At 33.9% G+C, this 18,913-nt stretch overlaps 1 protein-coding gene across 5 annotated transcripts in view; it reads right to left on the reverse strand.

The window, feature by feature from the left end:
* Nucleotides 1–13,335, reverse strand: part of LOC123708119 (GATA-binding factor C-like) — an 81,224-nt gene extending 67,889 nt beyond the window's left edge. For 4 of the 5 annotated variants that reach the window (XM_045658640.1, XM_045658639.1, XM_045658638.1 and 1 more), the window contains exons 1-2: nucleotides 13,100–13,335; nucleotides 4,080–4,381 (exon numbers count right to left, since the gene is read on the reverse strand). In XM_045658640.1, coding sequence (XP_045514596.1) covers nucleotides 4,080–4,308 — 229 coding nt within the window. In that variant the 5' untranslated portion in view covers nucleotides 4,309–4,381; nucleotides 13,100–13,335. Of the gene's footprint in view, nucleotides 1–4,079; nucleotides 4,382–7,971; nucleotides 8,034–13,099 lie in introns of those variants that run through there. The other variant, XM_045658637.1, reaches the window with a different exon arrangement.
* Nucleotides 13,336–18,913: the final 5,578 nt, after the last annotated feature.

Genomic DNA, 18,913 nt, shown 5'->3' on the forward strand with positions numbered 1-18,913 from the left:
TTTTATTCGTGTTTATATTAAAGCTTTTGAAGCTTCTTCAAATGCGATTACTACCTTGTGCAAGCTTGTGAATGTGAAATGGCTGAAGCGAGTGACGGATGCAAGTGGAGATCAATAAATAAATTTAATCACCTTTGTTATAAGTTTAAATTTTGTCGAGTTGCACCGTTTAGTTTATCTAATCACAGGGACACTTTAATGGGCAAACTATGAGTACATTTGCCTGTTTAGTGCCTTGCGTTAACTTGTATATATGTAGCAATACAAGCACTTATACAAAAACAATCTTCTCAAAATTATGAATACATAAGAAGCTCATTAAAATATCGAAACTCATTTCATAATTTCCCACACATTGAAGCAAACATAACTGGGAATTCTGTCTGGAAAGTTTAGTTCAATATTTGGTTTCCAAATCGCTGCATCCCTTACGGCCCGGCCCGGGGCGAACAGCTCCATCTATGTTTGAGTTTACGAAACATTTATAAATATGCTAACATTTCGAGCTTTCGTCATTTAAGTGTAGGAATTTGAATGAAGATAGTATCTTTGTGAAGTATATAATTAAAATATAGTTATTAGTATAGTGAACATAAAATAGTGAGAAAGCCTTTAATAAAAAAAAGGTTTTTTCTACTAAAAAATGTCCAATTAAAAGAATCCTGCGCCAATTAAGTTACACTAAACAATTTAAGAGCTATGTTTAATCATATAATGAATACGTTTTTAATAAATAATGTATCTATTTATGTAATATAATTAGCGTACAATTAATTCAATCAAAACACAAACTAACCGACAAAGTAATCCTTAGTTTATCTTAAAAGCTTCCGATTAAGTTAACAGAGATTTAACTAACATTATTTGTAGATAACGATTGTGTTATTCAAATAAACGCTTAAAGAAAATGTTCAGGGGAAATAATTAAAGTTTCATGTCCTTGTCGCTGTGTGCGTGCGGGGAGGCGACTGCGTGTGCGCAGGCCACGCCCCGCTCTACTAATTGCGCCAATCTGTGCGGACCGTTTTTTATAAACGTGCGTGCGTACGCACTCGTTTTGTTAGACAATGTTATTGCTAATTATATAAAAAAAATTGAAACAAATGTGGCCAAAGAATTATCTTTTTGTTTAACATTTTTTTATTACTTTCGTATAATAAAACTAACACAACCTTCTGATGCAACAATCGTATTGATTCCTAAGAAAATTATTATAAATAATAATAGTCCTCAATAGGCAAAAAATAAATAAAAACTTTTATAACTATTAATATGTTTTAATACACACATTGACACTATGTGAATGAAAAGACTCTTCATTAAGTTATCTCCGCCAGACGAAAATAGAAGTATGGAAGTATAAAATGACAGGAGGGAAATGAATTAGTAAACTACAGCAAAACGTTGATGTCTACTTTCAACTGGACGAGGGAATAATTGAAAATGGAGTTTGATTGAAGCGAAAGTCATTTCAAATTGACCAACCAATTTAAAAATTGAAAAAACTTGTCCATAGATACAGTACATATAATCGTATTGATATTGTTAAGAACAAATAAGTACGTAAAACTTTGTATTACAATATTAATTTAGAATTTCTTGAATATTTCTTGATACATCAGCACAGAGTCTAAACCACAAATGTAAGGTGATATTTTAACAGATGTATATGATTTTAAGAATTCCAATTAAAACAAACAAATTCAGCCATATTTTAAATAATCATTACGTTATTATGTTTATATCTGTAATTATATTATAATAAATCATACATATATTATAATATAATTACATATATAAACCACTCTTCATTATTTTATAAGGTAGTTGGTAGGTTAATTTCCAGTAAATATATGCATTGGTACTCTTTGGTATCCTCTTCTTTTGAAGGACCCTAAGTGGAATTGCTTCTTTAACAATGTCAGAATTTTATTAAACATAATATTGATGACGATTTGTAAAATTACGCATAAGCAGAGAAATTTCATGAATTTAGTTTGGTAATATCGAAAGATTTCAAATACATAACAATTATTATTGTTAAAATATACAATAAATCAAAAATGAACTGGTCGAACCTTAACGAAAATGCACCCATAACTTCTCACACACGACGCCATGACAATATATCCCATTTTAGAATCGCAACACCTAGAACATTTCAATAAGTGTATAGAAAATCATTCTTGGAAGCAACAAAGGTATCATTACATCGCTGACGTCAAAAGCCGACCTTTGAACGCAAGATACACATTGAGTGATACATTAGATGATATACTGTGCGTCGGGTCCAGCCCCCGTTAATTCGGCTGTAAAGCAATTAGCTACAAACCCAACGCAAAAATAATAGTGAGTTTAATCATCCCTGAGATCGTAGATTCCATCGCCAGGTGTGCGCCAATGGACTTTCTATGTGCGCATATAACATTCGCTCGAACGGTGAAGACATCTTAAGTAAACCATGCCTTAGACCCATCAAATCGACGGCGTGCGTCAAGCACAGGAGGCTGATCTACTTGCCTTTTAGATTAACAAGTGAAACAGATACAGAAATCTGAGACTCAGGCCTCAAAAGGTTGTAGCGCCACTGCATTATTTATTTATAACCCTACGTTACACGGTTGCCAGCGCTAAAGTGAAAATTGCATTAAAAAACGTTCTTTATTTGAAATTGTACACAGACTACACTTTTAATGCGCTGTAAACATAAGATTTAGCGTTACTAAATAAAGTTCTTTATACATTTTTGAAGGTTTTAATGCAATGAAAGGCGTTATAAAATAAATAATATCATCCATATCATCAATCGTGTCAGCGTCTAATAAATTATACAATGCGCGTCGAATCCTCTCGTATCACGTTATGCGTCCCCACTAAGTACCCACAATTGAAAAACGAACATAACAGTTGGAATTTAACAAGTGTTTTATTACACCCTAAAAGTATATCATAACATTGTTTAGCCCGTTTCGTATGTGTAACAATATGTTAACTGTGAAACATCTCGTCAAAAGCTTCGCTTAAAAACTATTACTCTTCATTATATTTTATAATATATCACAGCAGTAATTGTTTATTTACAGTTAATATCCGTATGTTATAATTATTTTTTGCAATGCATCCAATGCATTAAATACGCTATAACAGGTCATACTAAATATAAAAACTGAAACATCGCTTACGATAATATGGTATTAATAAAAACAAGTGACAATCAATGTTTTACGTAATTTTATAGTATAATCGAATCGTCCGCTGCCGTTTTGTCGACAAATGAATTAAACATATTTAGATATAATCAAAGCAACAGGAAGCCGCTTCGTGAGTGAGGACAACACGATAAGAGAGTGAGTTAACATACAGGCCAAAAATCGTATAGAGACGGAGACACATAAAGTACTGTTAATAACTGCTGTGAACCCAACGTATTCGATTCTCAGTTCCGATTCCAAGAAATGACACAGTTTCTTAAGTGTCACACCACTACCGACGGATCGTTTAATAAATTAAATACCGACCACCTCAAGCCAATCTAACCTTTAGGAACCGGGTTCGATATGACTTCGTGTACTTTCGGGCTTGTGGTTGAAGTATAAAAGAGCCACCTGTCCCCACGAAAATCTTTATAGCGTCATAAAATAAACCTCGAAATGTTAAAACAAAAAAGTATGGTGTTTTTTTTTTCTTTTACGGTCCGTGGGGCATTTTGGACCGTGTTTATCTAAGTTGTCACCTAAAAGAATGGCGATTTTGACTTGTCGGGTTAGGTAAATTAATTGTGGTCTTTTGAGATATTCTGATGTGCGATAAGATATTTTAATACTGTCGCGGAGTTACTTATTACAAGTCCAGTTAAATTTTCTGTCTCACATTTTAATTGCTGTTATTTACGGTTATACCGATTTACCGGTTATCTAATAATTTTGTGTTCCGGGTTACGCCATGTCTCAAAACTACTAGCTTTAAAAATTAAACAATATTATAATTGTCCTCTTTTGAAATCCCTTATCAAGGTTCAGAAGGAGAATGTTCGAATGTCTCTGTTCATACCACTTTAAATCTATTGAATTGTAACTCACCATGTGATCCAACAGCTGAGGAGTACGTTCCGTGCATCTGTTGATGGTAGTACCGAGCGCGGCTGTGATGCCCGCCTTCTAACGGCGAGTGGAAGAAGTCTCCATTGGTCTCCGAGACTTCTGCAGCGGCCGGGCTGCCGTTAACCCGGCTGTCGTACCACCGCTGCTGAAGAGCCCCCGCGCCCCCCTCACCGCTCATGTCCATGACTGATCCGATCTCACAAACCATGCATCGCTTTTTTAACACGCACTGTAAGTCACTATCCGCATTTCAGTCAGTTACCGCTTCATGACGCGCCTATCTGGAAAAAGAAACAAAAATTAACTAAAGAATTAAAGAAGATTGAATATTAAAGGCATCTTCAAAGTCTGTTTTTTTTTTGTGGCTGCTTGTTTAATTTTGTCCCTTGCTAGCATGCTTGATCTAATTGAATTCATGTGTATGTGTGTAAAATGTAAGTCGTATTTTTTTGTATATTTTAAACGTACATGTTGTTTACGATTAAAATAAAAGACCGTATTTAAATCTGAAAAGAGCAACCAAGAAATTTAGCCGGCAACCTTTCCGACCATATCATGGCACAACACAAGAAGCGGTGGCAAAGTCTAGCACCCGAAGCCAAGCCAGAAGATTGAGTGTGTTAAATCATACATTTTAAAGCTTTTTAAATTTGAGAACTAGCTATTTAATCAAATAATAATTTGCATAAAAGACGCGCTATTATAAATGATATAAAAAAAATAAACTCAAGTGGAAATGGGTGGGGTATAGACGCAGTGGACCAAGAGAGTACTAAACTGGTGCCCAAGTTACAATAAACGCAAAAGAGGAAGTCAATTTAGAATTTGACTGGACCAGATTAAAGAAACAGCCTGGTACATGGCAGAGAGTGGCTCAGTGACGGAATTTGGAGGAGGCCTGGGCCAAAAAACGTCTCACAGATTACATATCTAAATCTTAAAATAGTGAAATAATAGAAATATTCTGTTTATGTGTAAAAGTATCTTAATTATTATTATTAAGCTTAATCATATGTACTTTAACTAGAAAAATATTTAATAATGACAAAACTATATGGCCCTGTGTTATGAACGCATCATTAGCTTCCAAATGAACTAACCACATAACAACTTGCCCATTTATTATTTCTAACTATATTATACAACGTTTAACTAACAATAATACTAAGTTTCCGTGTGGGCACGAGACTACCATATATTCTTAAAACACATACCACAAGTTGTCCCCCGGGATTTCATTTGTAATATGTCAATAAATATTAATCTACAAATAGGTTAATTCATTTCATAAAACATATTATTAACTAGTAATAATAGCAGTACAGTGTTGAGTGTAGTGGCTACAGCGTTAGTGAGGAGGCCTGGAATGCAATGGTCTCCTTCTGAGAGCATGTTATGCTGCAGGAGGTGGTTGCTGAGCGATTGAGGGAGAGGTCTGGCATTGATCTTAGACTGGCCGGTGCTTTAAGGCTGGGGTCTCGGGTCTTGATTGAGCTCTATGTCAAGCGGGACCCTTGGGTGGATTACCTTGGCGAAACCCGCCCATCTGAAGGGCGTGTGGAGGGCTTAGGTGTTTTTAGTGGGAAGGATATCGCTGCCCCTGTGAATAGCAGAGCTTTTTTCACTTTTCAATCTTCACCTCATTAAAAAAAAGAGGCTTCATCATGCAACTCTCATCCCTGAGGTAAGACGGATGGAACCCCAGTTAGACCCAAAAAGTCGACGGCGTGTGTCAGGCACCAGGTCACCTACTTGTCTATTTGATTGACAAATGCTCATGAAACAGATTTATTAATAATTGTAATATTCTGTTTGTAAAATACTTATAGGTACATAAACACGCTATTGTATTTTTTGTCAAAGAAAATGGCATTTTCTTGTAAAATAAGATGTATTAGTGTCCACTTGGACACCTCTAGAATAAATTATTTATCTATACATGTCGGACTTACATGGTACAAGATTGCTGTATTTGATGAATTATTATAAAGAACTACTATGTTTTCCTTTTATGTAATCTTGTTCTGTCCAATAAAGCGGCCTAAACGTTTAATGTTTTTACAGCAAGCCACAGAAACTGGCTTACGTTTGCATCAGAAATCGTTAAAATTATTATATATCTGATTTTAAGGGATATATACAAGCAATTACGCAGTTTCAAATTGGGACTCTTTTCCGAAGTTGAATTGGTTCGGAAATACTGCAGTGGGCAGCTGCTTCTAAATAGTGGTGGTGCAGCAAAAACTGCTTTAAGAAACGCTCAGTTCTGGAACGACGGACTATGATGTGATACGAATCATATTTTTAATTCTGTATTCCAAGGACAAAGACAAATCACGTCTATATTATGATTAGGAATATATATTATCTATGTATACATATATTTATTATATATTGTAAATTATAATTTATGAGGACTAATACAGCATTAGCAGTTACGTTATTAATAATTAATTATGATTAGATTATGTCAGTTCTCAAGATAAGATTGATAAGATTACATCGTCTAAATTATTATTGATATTAAAGATTATATACAACTAGGCCCTGCTTTGGCCTTGTACAATTAGTGCTGCAAACTGGTCTTCGCCTCTCTGTCTCTTCATGTCTGAGCGTCGTTATCAGGAATGAAACATTTGGAGCGAACAGTTTTCAGCAGTTTTTTTCCAGCGCCTCTTATAGAGTACAGTTTTGAGGACAATGAGCATATCATTTGATCGATCTCGAATTGGTGAACGGCCACGTGATACTTTGCCTTCAACCACAATCAGTTTCTCCAAGTTGTCATCGTCTCTGCGTTTTGTACGGCCCTTCGTAAATATTCTTAATTGTTTTCCCTATAGTTATAATACTATCAACCTACTACTACCAATATATATAGCTACAAATATCTGAGTCTCTTTTTACCACAGCGCAAGCACAATAAATAAGAAGGAGATACTTTTAAAGTTAAAACAGCATGAAAAAATATTTTCAAAAACTTTTTTGTTATTTAACTTAACTGTTTAACTTTTGATAGCGGTTTTGCTGGCATTCCTGGGCTATCATTATTTAATTGGAGCATTTCCTTGCTGTTGATTTATCAAAAATTACAAACACATTTATATACAGATTAAATATTTATCATAAAAATCAAAGTCTCCTCGACAATTGTCGGATATGACAAAGAAAAATTATATTGATTTTGTTATCATTTTTGATTTATGATAATTGGTTTAATGGCGTTTATAAATTTAGAATCATTTATATTTAAAGACAGTCTAAAAATGATAATTAATTAATATAAAATTGGGTAGGTACTCTGCTCCCGTAACAATATATGTATATGTTAGTATAACTCCTTAATGAAGTGTTTAACCCATAATCGTTTAAAAATACTACCGATGACTTAAATCACTTGTAAATATCACTATGTGTTTTTTTTTTGTCAAAAATGGCGCTCACTGCCTCTTAGACAAGGGCGCGCCAGCGGAGGAAGATAACGTATCTATAATAATTATAAACCCCAAATGAGTGTGCTGATACGCAAAACCAAAATCTCAAAATCCCTACATATATTATATAAATATCAGCCGCGTCATTATATACCGAAACAATAATGATTATTGAAGGTTTTTATTTTGATTTTGCTCTCAAACTTTACAGATTTAACAAAAACAATTACATAATCATACACCTACTTATGAATATATGTTAAAGGAAGGATACACACGTATGAAAATGACAGGAGCTTAAGCAGCGTTGTGTGTCATTTTGTTTAAATGTAAATTATATGTAACGATTTTTGTTGAATAGATCGCAAAGCATTTGCACAAACAACACGGGCTTCACCTGTCTAGATCTATAAGATTTCTTAGAACTTAATCCTTACCGATAAGATGCGCAAGATACACCACAGTTAGTTACTATCACAACTACTAAAGCCGCTATCTGACCATCGACCATCGACTGACGATGGATTTAAAGATAAAATAAAAGAAATCACCTATTTATCGTAAATTGCGTCGATTTTGAACGATTTCCTTGCAATGTCATGATTACATATCAATAATGTGGTGAACAAATTTTTTTATTAGGTTTATAGGTAAAATATAATTTTAAAAATTAAATAAAATGACTGTAAAATATTATATATGTGTAGAAAATTGCCAAATGAATTGTGAGTTGAAAGCTTTAAGTATGACTTCCGTTTTTCAAAACATATACGTTTTTGATATACAGGCGTAGAATTAAAATTATATATAATAAAGTCGACCTGATACATTTATGTTGAAATGAGCGCTTGAGTAAGACACACTTGCTACAGTAAGACAATTTTTTATTTATAAAAACCATAATATATTAATTTAACGTTTAATAGCCAAATATGAATAACAATAGTTACCCAACACATAATTCATATTTAGACACATATAAATCATGGTTAATAATAATTTTAATATAATGCTAAAAACCAAAATGTCAAATTCACATAAAACAACTTATAAAACAAGTGAAGTGCATAATTAAATATGTTAATAATGTGAGAATAAAAATGAATAAATATTCATATGACTCAAATATGCATCGTATAAAAAATATATTTAATCATGGAGGTGAGATAATAAGTAGATAAAAAAATTATCTTTCAATATCATCTATTATCTATAATAAAATTAGCCTAATTTATTACTAGATTTGCATAAAATCAAACTGCCTCAGAGAGCTAATGTTTCATACAAAAAATAATGTTTACATTAAAAAGTTCTTTAAAGTGAAATAACTCGCCTTAAAAGTTTTTATCTCTTTTTGGGACCAAAAAAAACTCACTCAGGGCTTGAACGCAAATCCTATATAATGGACTTTGATTCCGTTCACATATAGTCACACAAATCACGGCAAGTCGACACTGCCGATAAACTGATAACACGTATGAACATATATTTATTTTTAAAATAAGTACAACTACTTGTAACTATCTTATCTTGACCGAGGCCAAAAATTACTGTTACTCCCAATAATTAAAACTTTATTGACATTAAATCGTGTTATATAAAAATATATTTAAACCATAGTATTATAATAATAATTAATAATAAGCTCGTCTCACGTCCCACAGACAAGCACAAAAGGTGGCGCGACCACAAAGCAGGGTGAAAATAATAGACAGCCAAATGTAAGCCTTTTCTCTAACTTTGATTCTGTACCCTTTGGAGTAGACACTCTTGGACCGTGGCACTTGAAGTGCGGTAGTACCAGTGCCCTCAGAGCTGGTGCATTCCTCGCCCATCGAATAAGTATCACTATATAGCGAGGAAATGCTGCCAGCGTTAAATGCACACTGCTACAGGGACCAAACTTTTTTGTTTATTATTATTACTATGTAGGTTAAAAATATTGTAAATGCTGTATTTATATTATATTACTTCCTCCAGAGACTAATACAAATAATATTTTTATATCATAATATAATTATTACCTTTAGAAGTCTTAATGAGGTGTGAAGTTCTTATAACATATAATATTTCAATATGGAGTTTTAATGAGATTCCATTTAGTTGAACTTAAGTGGCCCCAGAATTCAAACATTTTGTCTAACACAATAATCAAAGATAAGGTTATCTCAAATACATGGATAATGTCTAGTGGGTTACTGAATGACTTCATTTGGGGCCGCACATACTGACTGAGCGTTTATATAATACCGAACTTTTATATTATGTATGGGCAAATGGGGAGAAGGCCGACCTGTTGTGAAGTGATAAGCCCATGGAAACTCTAAATACCAGAGGGCTCGCGAGTGTGTTGCCGTATTAAATGGTAGGCTCTTTTCTTGGAGGACCCAAAGTCAAATTGGAAATACTTCAGGGGGCAGCTCCACGTAGTGGTGGTGCCAACTGCCTTATGAAACGCTCAGTTGTGGACGAGGCATCGTAGCTTGTCAACGGATAAACTCATTATTAGTTTGAATGATATTCTGGAATGGTTTTTGTGTTCATGAGTTTATCAGCTCGTCTCTTTCAATAGTTTTCTGATGATGCAGCTCGAAGTTTGTCAGGTGATTAAATTCTTAAGTATTTCAAATTCAAAATCATTTATTAATTTAGGTAACACAATATACACTAATGAACGTCAATGAAGAAAAACATATTAATTGCTTCTAATACTACATATACTGCCAGTTCTTAATCAAGGTCTTAAAGCTGACAAAAAGAACTGGCAATAAACTGGCCACTATGTTTAATCTCCTTATAAAATGTTTGTAAGGAGGTGCAACCCTTAAGTACTTATATTCCACATGACATCTTTAAGTAATTAACTATAATAATAATAGAATACATATATAAATGAAAAAAATACAAATAGACAGAGGCCAAGCTATATAGCACATAGGTCATATGTTTTTTTTAAAAAGATTATTTGTAAAATACTGACTTTACAATAATATACTATAGACCCGAGTGGAACTAGATGGAGAGGCCTGTGTCCAACGGCGGATAAATCAAAACCTGACAAGCATATGATGGTTCCGAAATATGTAATTTACCTAACGTTAAAGTATTTTTTTTTTCAATTAAAAAAATAAATGTAATACTAACTCATTTTATGCTCAATGCTCATAATTAAGTTTTGAAAACAGAGGCTATTATTATTTAGTTTGCAATAACTATTATTATAATACAATGAAATACTGAAGCACTATTTAGCAAAAAGTTACCAGTCATATAGATTCCTTGTTGATCAATACGCAAGAAATGAATTATTTTTTTGGTACGTTTCGAGACCATAAATAGAACATATATAGACAAACTTATTTTCATAGAAAAGCTATTAACCTTACCGTCTCTATTTCAAAACAGGATATCCACACATAACTCCAACGGAAACACAGCCTTATCGAAGGCTAATCAGCGTTCGCGCATCGGCCGCATTCAAATTTCGAACGCGAACTGTCCAACCAATCGTAACGTCCGAAAACGTAGGGCTCCGATACGAAAACAGTGATCTGACATTGACATTGATTTGTGCCTCGTATTTATTCGTATTACTTGTTGGAATACATAAGTTCCAAACCAGACCGTAAAGGATTAAATGGCGGAATTGTTAAGCAATTGTTTATTTATTCTTAATAAAATATAGAAAATAAATCAGTGACGTTACAACCTTTTTAGGTGAGGGCCTCAGATTTATCTATCTGTTGTATGATCATTTGTCTAATAGGCAAGTAGGTGATCAGCCTCCTGTGCCTGACACACGCCGTCGACTATATATACGTATATACGACTAACGTCGCGTGCTGACTACTGACAACTCTTGTTGTATACTATGTGTATAAAAATCAAAACCAACAAAAAAAACTGGTCACCTACAACATTTTTGATATTTTTTTAACACGTACGGTATTTATTATAAGTTACATATATTATTAATATAAATGTTTACTCATAGACACGATAATAAATTACCTATTAATAATAATAAATATTGCAAAACGTCAACGATTTGGTAATACACTATGTAAATGTCGTTGCAGAATAAATTAAATTATAAGCCAGTTTTTTAAATCATTTGATTACCAGATGAACAATTTTTTTCACACTTTAGGCTGTAGTTAACATAAATTTTATGTTCTAGCCACGGGTGGTGTAATTTTGGGAAACTAAAAAGTATGTATATCGGAATTATGTTTTTAATTTCTTCAAGTACAAAAAGTTTTTATTCAAAATAAATAAAAACTTATTTGACGTATCTAGTATCTAGTAGTAAGTCTCCTTGGTGGCATAGGCCATAGACAATTAAAATTATTTGTAATACCTACAAATAACAGTTGCTTCTAAAGTATCAAATATCACAATTATATATAGGTATACGTATAGGCAATTTGAAAGAGTATCGGAGAGTTTCTTGCCAGTTCTTCTCATCGGTTCGACGCCATTTAAAAACTGGCCGTAAATATAAATTTATATGCATTTTTGAGATGAGTCATAATGCAAACGACATCTACGTGGATAATTGATATATAATTTGTCCTTGATATAATTCTAATAGAAATATTGGGTATAGAAAAATTTGTTTGGCGGGAAAATCGATAGATAAAAAAGTTTGCTATAGACTGTGGCTTAATTACCACAAAACAATAAATAAATGTTATTTTACCATACTCTGTGGTTTCGTATACAGGAATAAATCAAGATAAATATTTTCGTATTATACCGTAGGTATGCCTATATTGGTCCAGGTATAGGAAAATAGGTCTTTCAAAGTTACTACTAGTTTTTTATTATTGTATTGTAGATTTTTAGAGTTTTAATTTATTTACAAAAGATACTATGTTATACTTACTACGAATTTTTACTCAGTGAAAACGGATTTTAAATCTTAAAAGTAAATACCAACTAATAGAAAAAATCCTACTTAAATTTTATTTTTTCAGAATTTACACAGAAAGCCAAAAGCTGTGATAGACGCGTTTAGAACAATTGTTTAATAATATTCAGAATGATGTAGGAGATTATTAAATCATTAGATTAAACATATATCTATGTATATCTTTCATAGAAAAAGCTAAACAAAATTTAATTTTTTTTCATATCATAAAACGCACCAACAGTATTTTTGCCGCGCATATGAATTTAGCCGACGGAACACTTGAAATCATGTTCTGTGGCATTGTTTTGTTTATTTTACTATCTATGAAATATTAAATTGTCTGTTAAATAATTTATAAAATAAAATATATGTAAAACAGTATATGTTCTTATTGGAATATATCGATTATATTATGTTTCATTATTATTTATAAATGTTGCTTATTTTTCTTTTATAGTCTAATTTATTACTTTTTGGCTAAAAATCCAATTTACCAATCCACCGAACTATCATCATTTATATTATTGACAAATACAAATTACCCATTTGTATATTTTTATTATAGTTGCGTAAACCTCCTTACCCAACATTAAAATAAAAGTATTGCGTTTAATGCCATATCAAGAATTAATTATAATATAAATAAGTACCTTTAATGCTATCTGTCTGGTATCACTTAATTCGATCACTATCACTAATCACTAAAAATGGCCTGATAAACACTGAAATCTGCTCCATTCCGTCCGCAGGCTCATTTCAATCACAGAACACTCAATGTATAATTATTATAGTGTAAATGAGTTGAGAGCGATGTTTTGAAATGGTTTTTAGTTCATTTGCGCAGGCGCGATTCAACTTAAGCACGATACGCGAAGCGGCGTCGATGGGACGCAACCCGACACTAAACCAGTCGCATGATTTTTTGTTGTGAGCGTGCCAGTCGGGTTCGTTCGGCGAGGTTCGGAAACCGCGGCCGACGCTTTCAATTTCTCGGTCTGTGATTGGCCGATTCGATTCACAGGCGGCAAACAGAGGCGGGCCAATGGGAGGGACTTTTAAATTTTCTTTTTCTCTTTTTGGGCGGGAAGTCAGAGCGTCAGTCGCGCTCGCGCGGCGTAGGTTGATGGATGGTGGGAGATTGAAATGTATTTAGCAGTTTTGCCTATACCATTGATCAATTATTTCAGTTATAAATGATATTTGAGTACTTGGCGTAAATGCTAAATAAATACATATTAGATGATTAGGGCCATACGTTTAGTTACCTAAATCAATTATTGTTTGCTTGATTAAATTTTTTCTAACGGCGCTCCATTTTATTCTAGAATGACCTATGTAATGGCAGTTATTGTTTAAAATAGTAGATATTATTCACAGTTCTTAACCTAAGCGTTGTTTATAGGTAGACAGACAGACATTTGTAGATAATCTATGAATTGATGGTTTTAGGTTTCTTTGGTCAGTTATAACTTACCTCTCTCATATTAAGTGGGTTACATGTGTTTTATCTATAAATATAAACAATGGAATAAACGTACATATATATTGTACAAAAGAAAGACCGTCAAACGCGTTTGAGAAATTTGTTTTAAAAACAAACTTGATATAAGTACGCCGAGGTTAAATTATGATAGTTATTCATTTGTTAAATCTTGTACTTATTAATCTATATTTTAAATTATAATTTGGATATAAATATTATTTTGACTTTATTCTGAAACTCTGTGATGTGAACGAGGCCTCCTGAAACCCTTTCCATTGTTTTCTATCCTTTGCGACTCTCCTCAAGTTGTTAATTTGCGTTCGTCCTCCCATCTTTTGCGTTGTCGGTCTATTCTTTGTTTTCCGTCTCTAGGGTACCATTCCATCAATATATTGCTCCATTTTTTTCATAGGGACTCCATAGCATATCACCCGTGGATCTCCATGCCAACTTAGTTAGTACTAATTACTACTAATAATAATATACTAAATACTAAATATTATCTTAGAGATGAAAGCTTATAAAAGAATATAAAAATTATTGTATTATATTTTTCAAAATCTTTTATAAAAATATTGTATACATGTAAATATATAATATAGTCAGGCACCTAATGTAATTCGCATTTAATTATCTTCGCGCCAATACAGCTAGGGACTTGTCATCAAAACAAAGTAAATAAGGTATTCAAATCCCCCAAACACCCACAAGTTTTCTAAGCGCAGTCCGAATATGTTAACCCCTTTCAAATGTAAAAGCATTACTGAATGAAAAAACAGTACTTATGTACCCCGCGAGGCAGATAAACAATCTCTGTACAAAGCACACAATGATACAATGCCTCTGAAAGGGTTCAAGAACGTACTTTTAAATTAACCGTTTGAATACCAAAACAGCAAAACAGACATCATCTACACGCCACTCTCAACCCTCTGGTGTATAACAATAAAATCAGAACACGTCATAATTGCCTGCGTATGAAAAGGCCTATAGTCTGTGCTTAAAATAGAGTCGTTTACATTTTTCTTTTTCATATCATTGTCTCTGGCTCGCAACCGTCACGTTCCAATTTTGAAAAGTGTCGGAATAAAATGGTCGCCGCTTTGTGTCGTGCCCCCTTGAAGTTCGGTAATTCACTCTTTGAATGTTCCGACAGCGGGAAATGTGGGTTCTAACTGGAATTAGAGGTTTCAAAAACGTAAGCCAGAGGCCATTATGATGCGTTGTTATGCCTCAATAAATAAAATAAATCAGTGGCGCTATGACCTTTTAGGTCAGATTTCTGTATATGTTTCATTATCATTTGCCTGACACACACCGACTTATTGGGTCTTAAGCAAGCCGGTTCCCTCACGATGTTTTCCTTCACCGTTTGAGCGAATGTCAAATACGCAAATAGAAACTCCATTGGTGCACAGCCGGGGATCGAACCTAAGGGTCGCACGCTGAAGCCAATACGAGCAGTTATTCCGAAATACCGACGTCAAATATTATCGACGTCACAAGAGTCATAGATTTAAAACCCAATTGGAACATCACCGTGTTTACAACTAAAAAATAGACAACAAAGGAGCCGAATTTGAATTCCAATCGAACTTTGACACATGTCTGCCACCATAAACAATAGAAATTCAAATCATCATTCGACAGCAAGCTAATGCGATTGTGGCGTACTCTATGGCTATAAATGGGAGCCTTTTCTTTTGCTTTTTCTTCACAAAATCTGAGTAGAGATCGCCTGATAAGCTATCGTGTGAGATGGTCTCAATATCCACAGATGGCCTTGCTCGAGTAATCCTTAGATATTGTCATTTTTTGTTGTGGTTCCTTTGAAAACGTTATGTGGTCTAATAGGGACATTATTTTGACGGAGCTCACGCCGTTGTAATAATGTAAACACAGATTCACTGATAAGTAAGACAATCCAAGTGATATGAATGTGATGTTTTTTGTGGAAGCACTGTGTTTTGGAATTACGCTTTACTTTACTCGCAGCTGCTAGCTTTAATGACATCGGAGAGTATGTCATATAGGAACCTTTTCGCTGCTTAACTTCAAAACAAACTTTAACGGTTAGACAACTATACTTAAAAGGTTAACGGTCAAAGGTTGGTAAACTCAGTTACCGCACTTAGATTTTCGTAAGGTGCGTTGTGCGTAAAGGCTTGGCTAACTTAGCCAGCCTCCTCTCCTTCCAGAATAAGTCTCCTGGGTACTCAGGCTTCACGACCTTACAGCTCCAAGGAATTCTAAATTTACGAAATGGAAGTGACTGGCTCACGACACAGAGCGTCACCTGCATCAATTGTTTACTTAGTTAAATGTATTGAATATTTTTTATTGTTTTTTCCTTTTTGTAAATGTTTGAACCTTTTAATTAATATTATGAATTCCGTTGGTTATAGTTTGTTTTTATATATAATTTTTGTTGTAGGATTCCGAACTTTATTATACATTTTTTATTATGTTAAAAAAATAAATTACCTAAATCTATACAATTGTTTGTAATTGTACAATTTTTTAGTGATATGATTTTCAAGATACATTATAAGTGTGTTTGACCTTTCAAGTAGACTAACGTTATTATATAAACAAATTGTTTATTAGCAATCCTTTGTCCCTTATGTACTTTGACACAGATACAAGACACTATTGTATATACAGTAACTGACTTTTTTGTAGGAGTATTATACGTTCCTATGTATTAGTATTAGTTATTGTGTTTCGTATTTTCGTATTTTTCGTAACAAAAGCTGGCCACTGATTTCCGAATCAATTTGACTTAGGGTCTGCGGTCACCAATTCTTAAAAGGAGCCCTTTGGCATTGAGTGTCATCAGGTGAGCCTCCTACCCGTTTCCCCATGTCCTATAAAAAAAACGTTTAAAGAGTTTCATCCTTGCTGGCATCGCCAGGTGCAGCACGGCACGGCTTTGCCCACTACCATCCCTAGACATTAAAATTTATTTAATGTATTATATCATTTAAGCGGTCATTAAGATATTCCAGTCCTGCTCAATAGGACAATCAAACTCGACAAACTACTGGCTGCTAATCTAGTCATACAAGTTTATGTGTGCTTTTGACGCTCACACTGTTTGACTGTATATTAATTATTTCGTTGTTTATAAAGAATAATGTAAAATATATAGTAACAACTAGACATGTATCAACATAATAATATAAACACGTATGTTCTTTAAACACTGAGCCTATTTTATTTTGGTACCTATAGTAGTAGTAGTATAGTAGTATTTTGTTCTAGATACATGGTCTACGCGTATAATTAAATCAACGTATACAAAATTGTAGATATAGAGTCTCTCTCCCTCTTTCGTTTATTTTCAATATGAAACTACCTTTTGACAATTTTTTAACATTTTTAACTTAATTTTGACTTTCAAAAGTGCCTTTAAAATGTCTCCTGGACAGGCGTCTCCTCCAATAGGTGGAAACATCAGGTGGATTGTGGGCAACCAATTACTATTTCAACTATTTGTGTTAGTGTGTTACACTATTTTAGTGTTAGTGTACTTTAATATTAAGTGCTAAACAGTGAATGAAAAAATGAAAACACAAGAACAGAGTGTCTTCTATTTAATAGAGACTATAAGTAGCGTTATTGGACACTTACTTATGATAACAATCCTTTTTAGTAAATTAGGTTAGACTTAAATTACTTATTAGTCTTAAGTTAGGCTAGATCGTAATGTTCCATGATGTCGTAGTAAAGACACATGTATATAAAAATAAATTAAACTATTTCAACGAACAAATACAAAAATAGATCTACTATGTAATACAACACACGCCCACCCCAAACACAATCTCAGCCCTTATCTGTGCAACTTAAACAAAACATCAGACCGGCAATAAGCATAAAACAAAATCGTCCCGACCTCACACACGCCGCCGGAGCACTTGGGAAAAATCCCTATGGATTTTCCGCGGGGGGAACGAGGAGCGCGGGCCGAAGGAACGTAAAAGAGAAAAGCTGCGAGTTTTTATCTCGCCGCCATAAATTTTATTCGTAGCGTGATTTAGTGCGCAGATTGCCCCCCGCGCCCCGCCCGCCCCGCGCCTACGCCCGCCCTGGTAAGGCTGCTAGTCATTGTCAAAATTATTGCACCCCTATCTACTGAAGCTTTAAATATATGTCCCAGGCACGTAACCCGCTCTCTGAATACTTTGATGTGAATTTTATAACAGGCGAAATCGGCCACTCGAACACGTATAGCGGAGATTACATCGCGACTACGGAGTCTCGAATGCCAAAGTCACAATGCTGTAATTGCACAAGAAAACATCCAAAATGTATATAATTTCTCGTCACGCCGCGCTCGTTTTGGTGTGGACACGTCCGTATTACCTCCCTCGGACAAGCACAAAATCTGGAATATAATAAAAGGCTCAAATAAGATTTCTACAACTTTAGTTTTCTTTCGAGTAGAGACTAGGGTTGGAAGGACCAAGAGCACAGGCGCTAATAAAAGATTTGGCAGCTCGTAGATGGTGACCCCCAGTGTTGTTCCTTTCCTTAACGAATAAGAATCGTAATACAGCGACTAAATGTTGCCAGCATTAAAAACACTGACAATACTATTGTCTTTTGTTAAAATAGCTTTTACACATTAAGAAGAACCACGTCACGGTCACGGTGACCACGCACGCTGTAAAGCACGCGAAACGTCGGAAAAAAAATCAACATTTAGAATTATGTAAATAATTATAAGTTTTTAATAATAATACATAGCTTTAATCCGTTTAAAAAGTGTTTTTCTTACTGACAATATTGTTTGTGTATTAAAAAAACATTGTCCATCCATTGTTTAATTATTTGTTGTTGCGTAAACGTTTCTACTCATACTTTCCACTTGATATATTTTCAATACTTTCACTAAGAAAACAGATACACAAGCCAAATACAGATTAATGCAATAGCGAGCCAGTGGCGCCATCAAGGGAGCAAAAAATCGGTTCGC

The sequence above is a fragment of the Pieris brassicae genome, chromosome 4 (assembly GCF_905147105.1).
Source record: "Pieris brassicae chromosome 4, ilPieBrab1.1, whole genome shotgun sequence".
Classification (NCBI taxonomy): Eukaryota; Metazoa; Arthropoda; class Insecta; order Lepidoptera; family Pieridae; genus Pieris; species Pieris brassicae.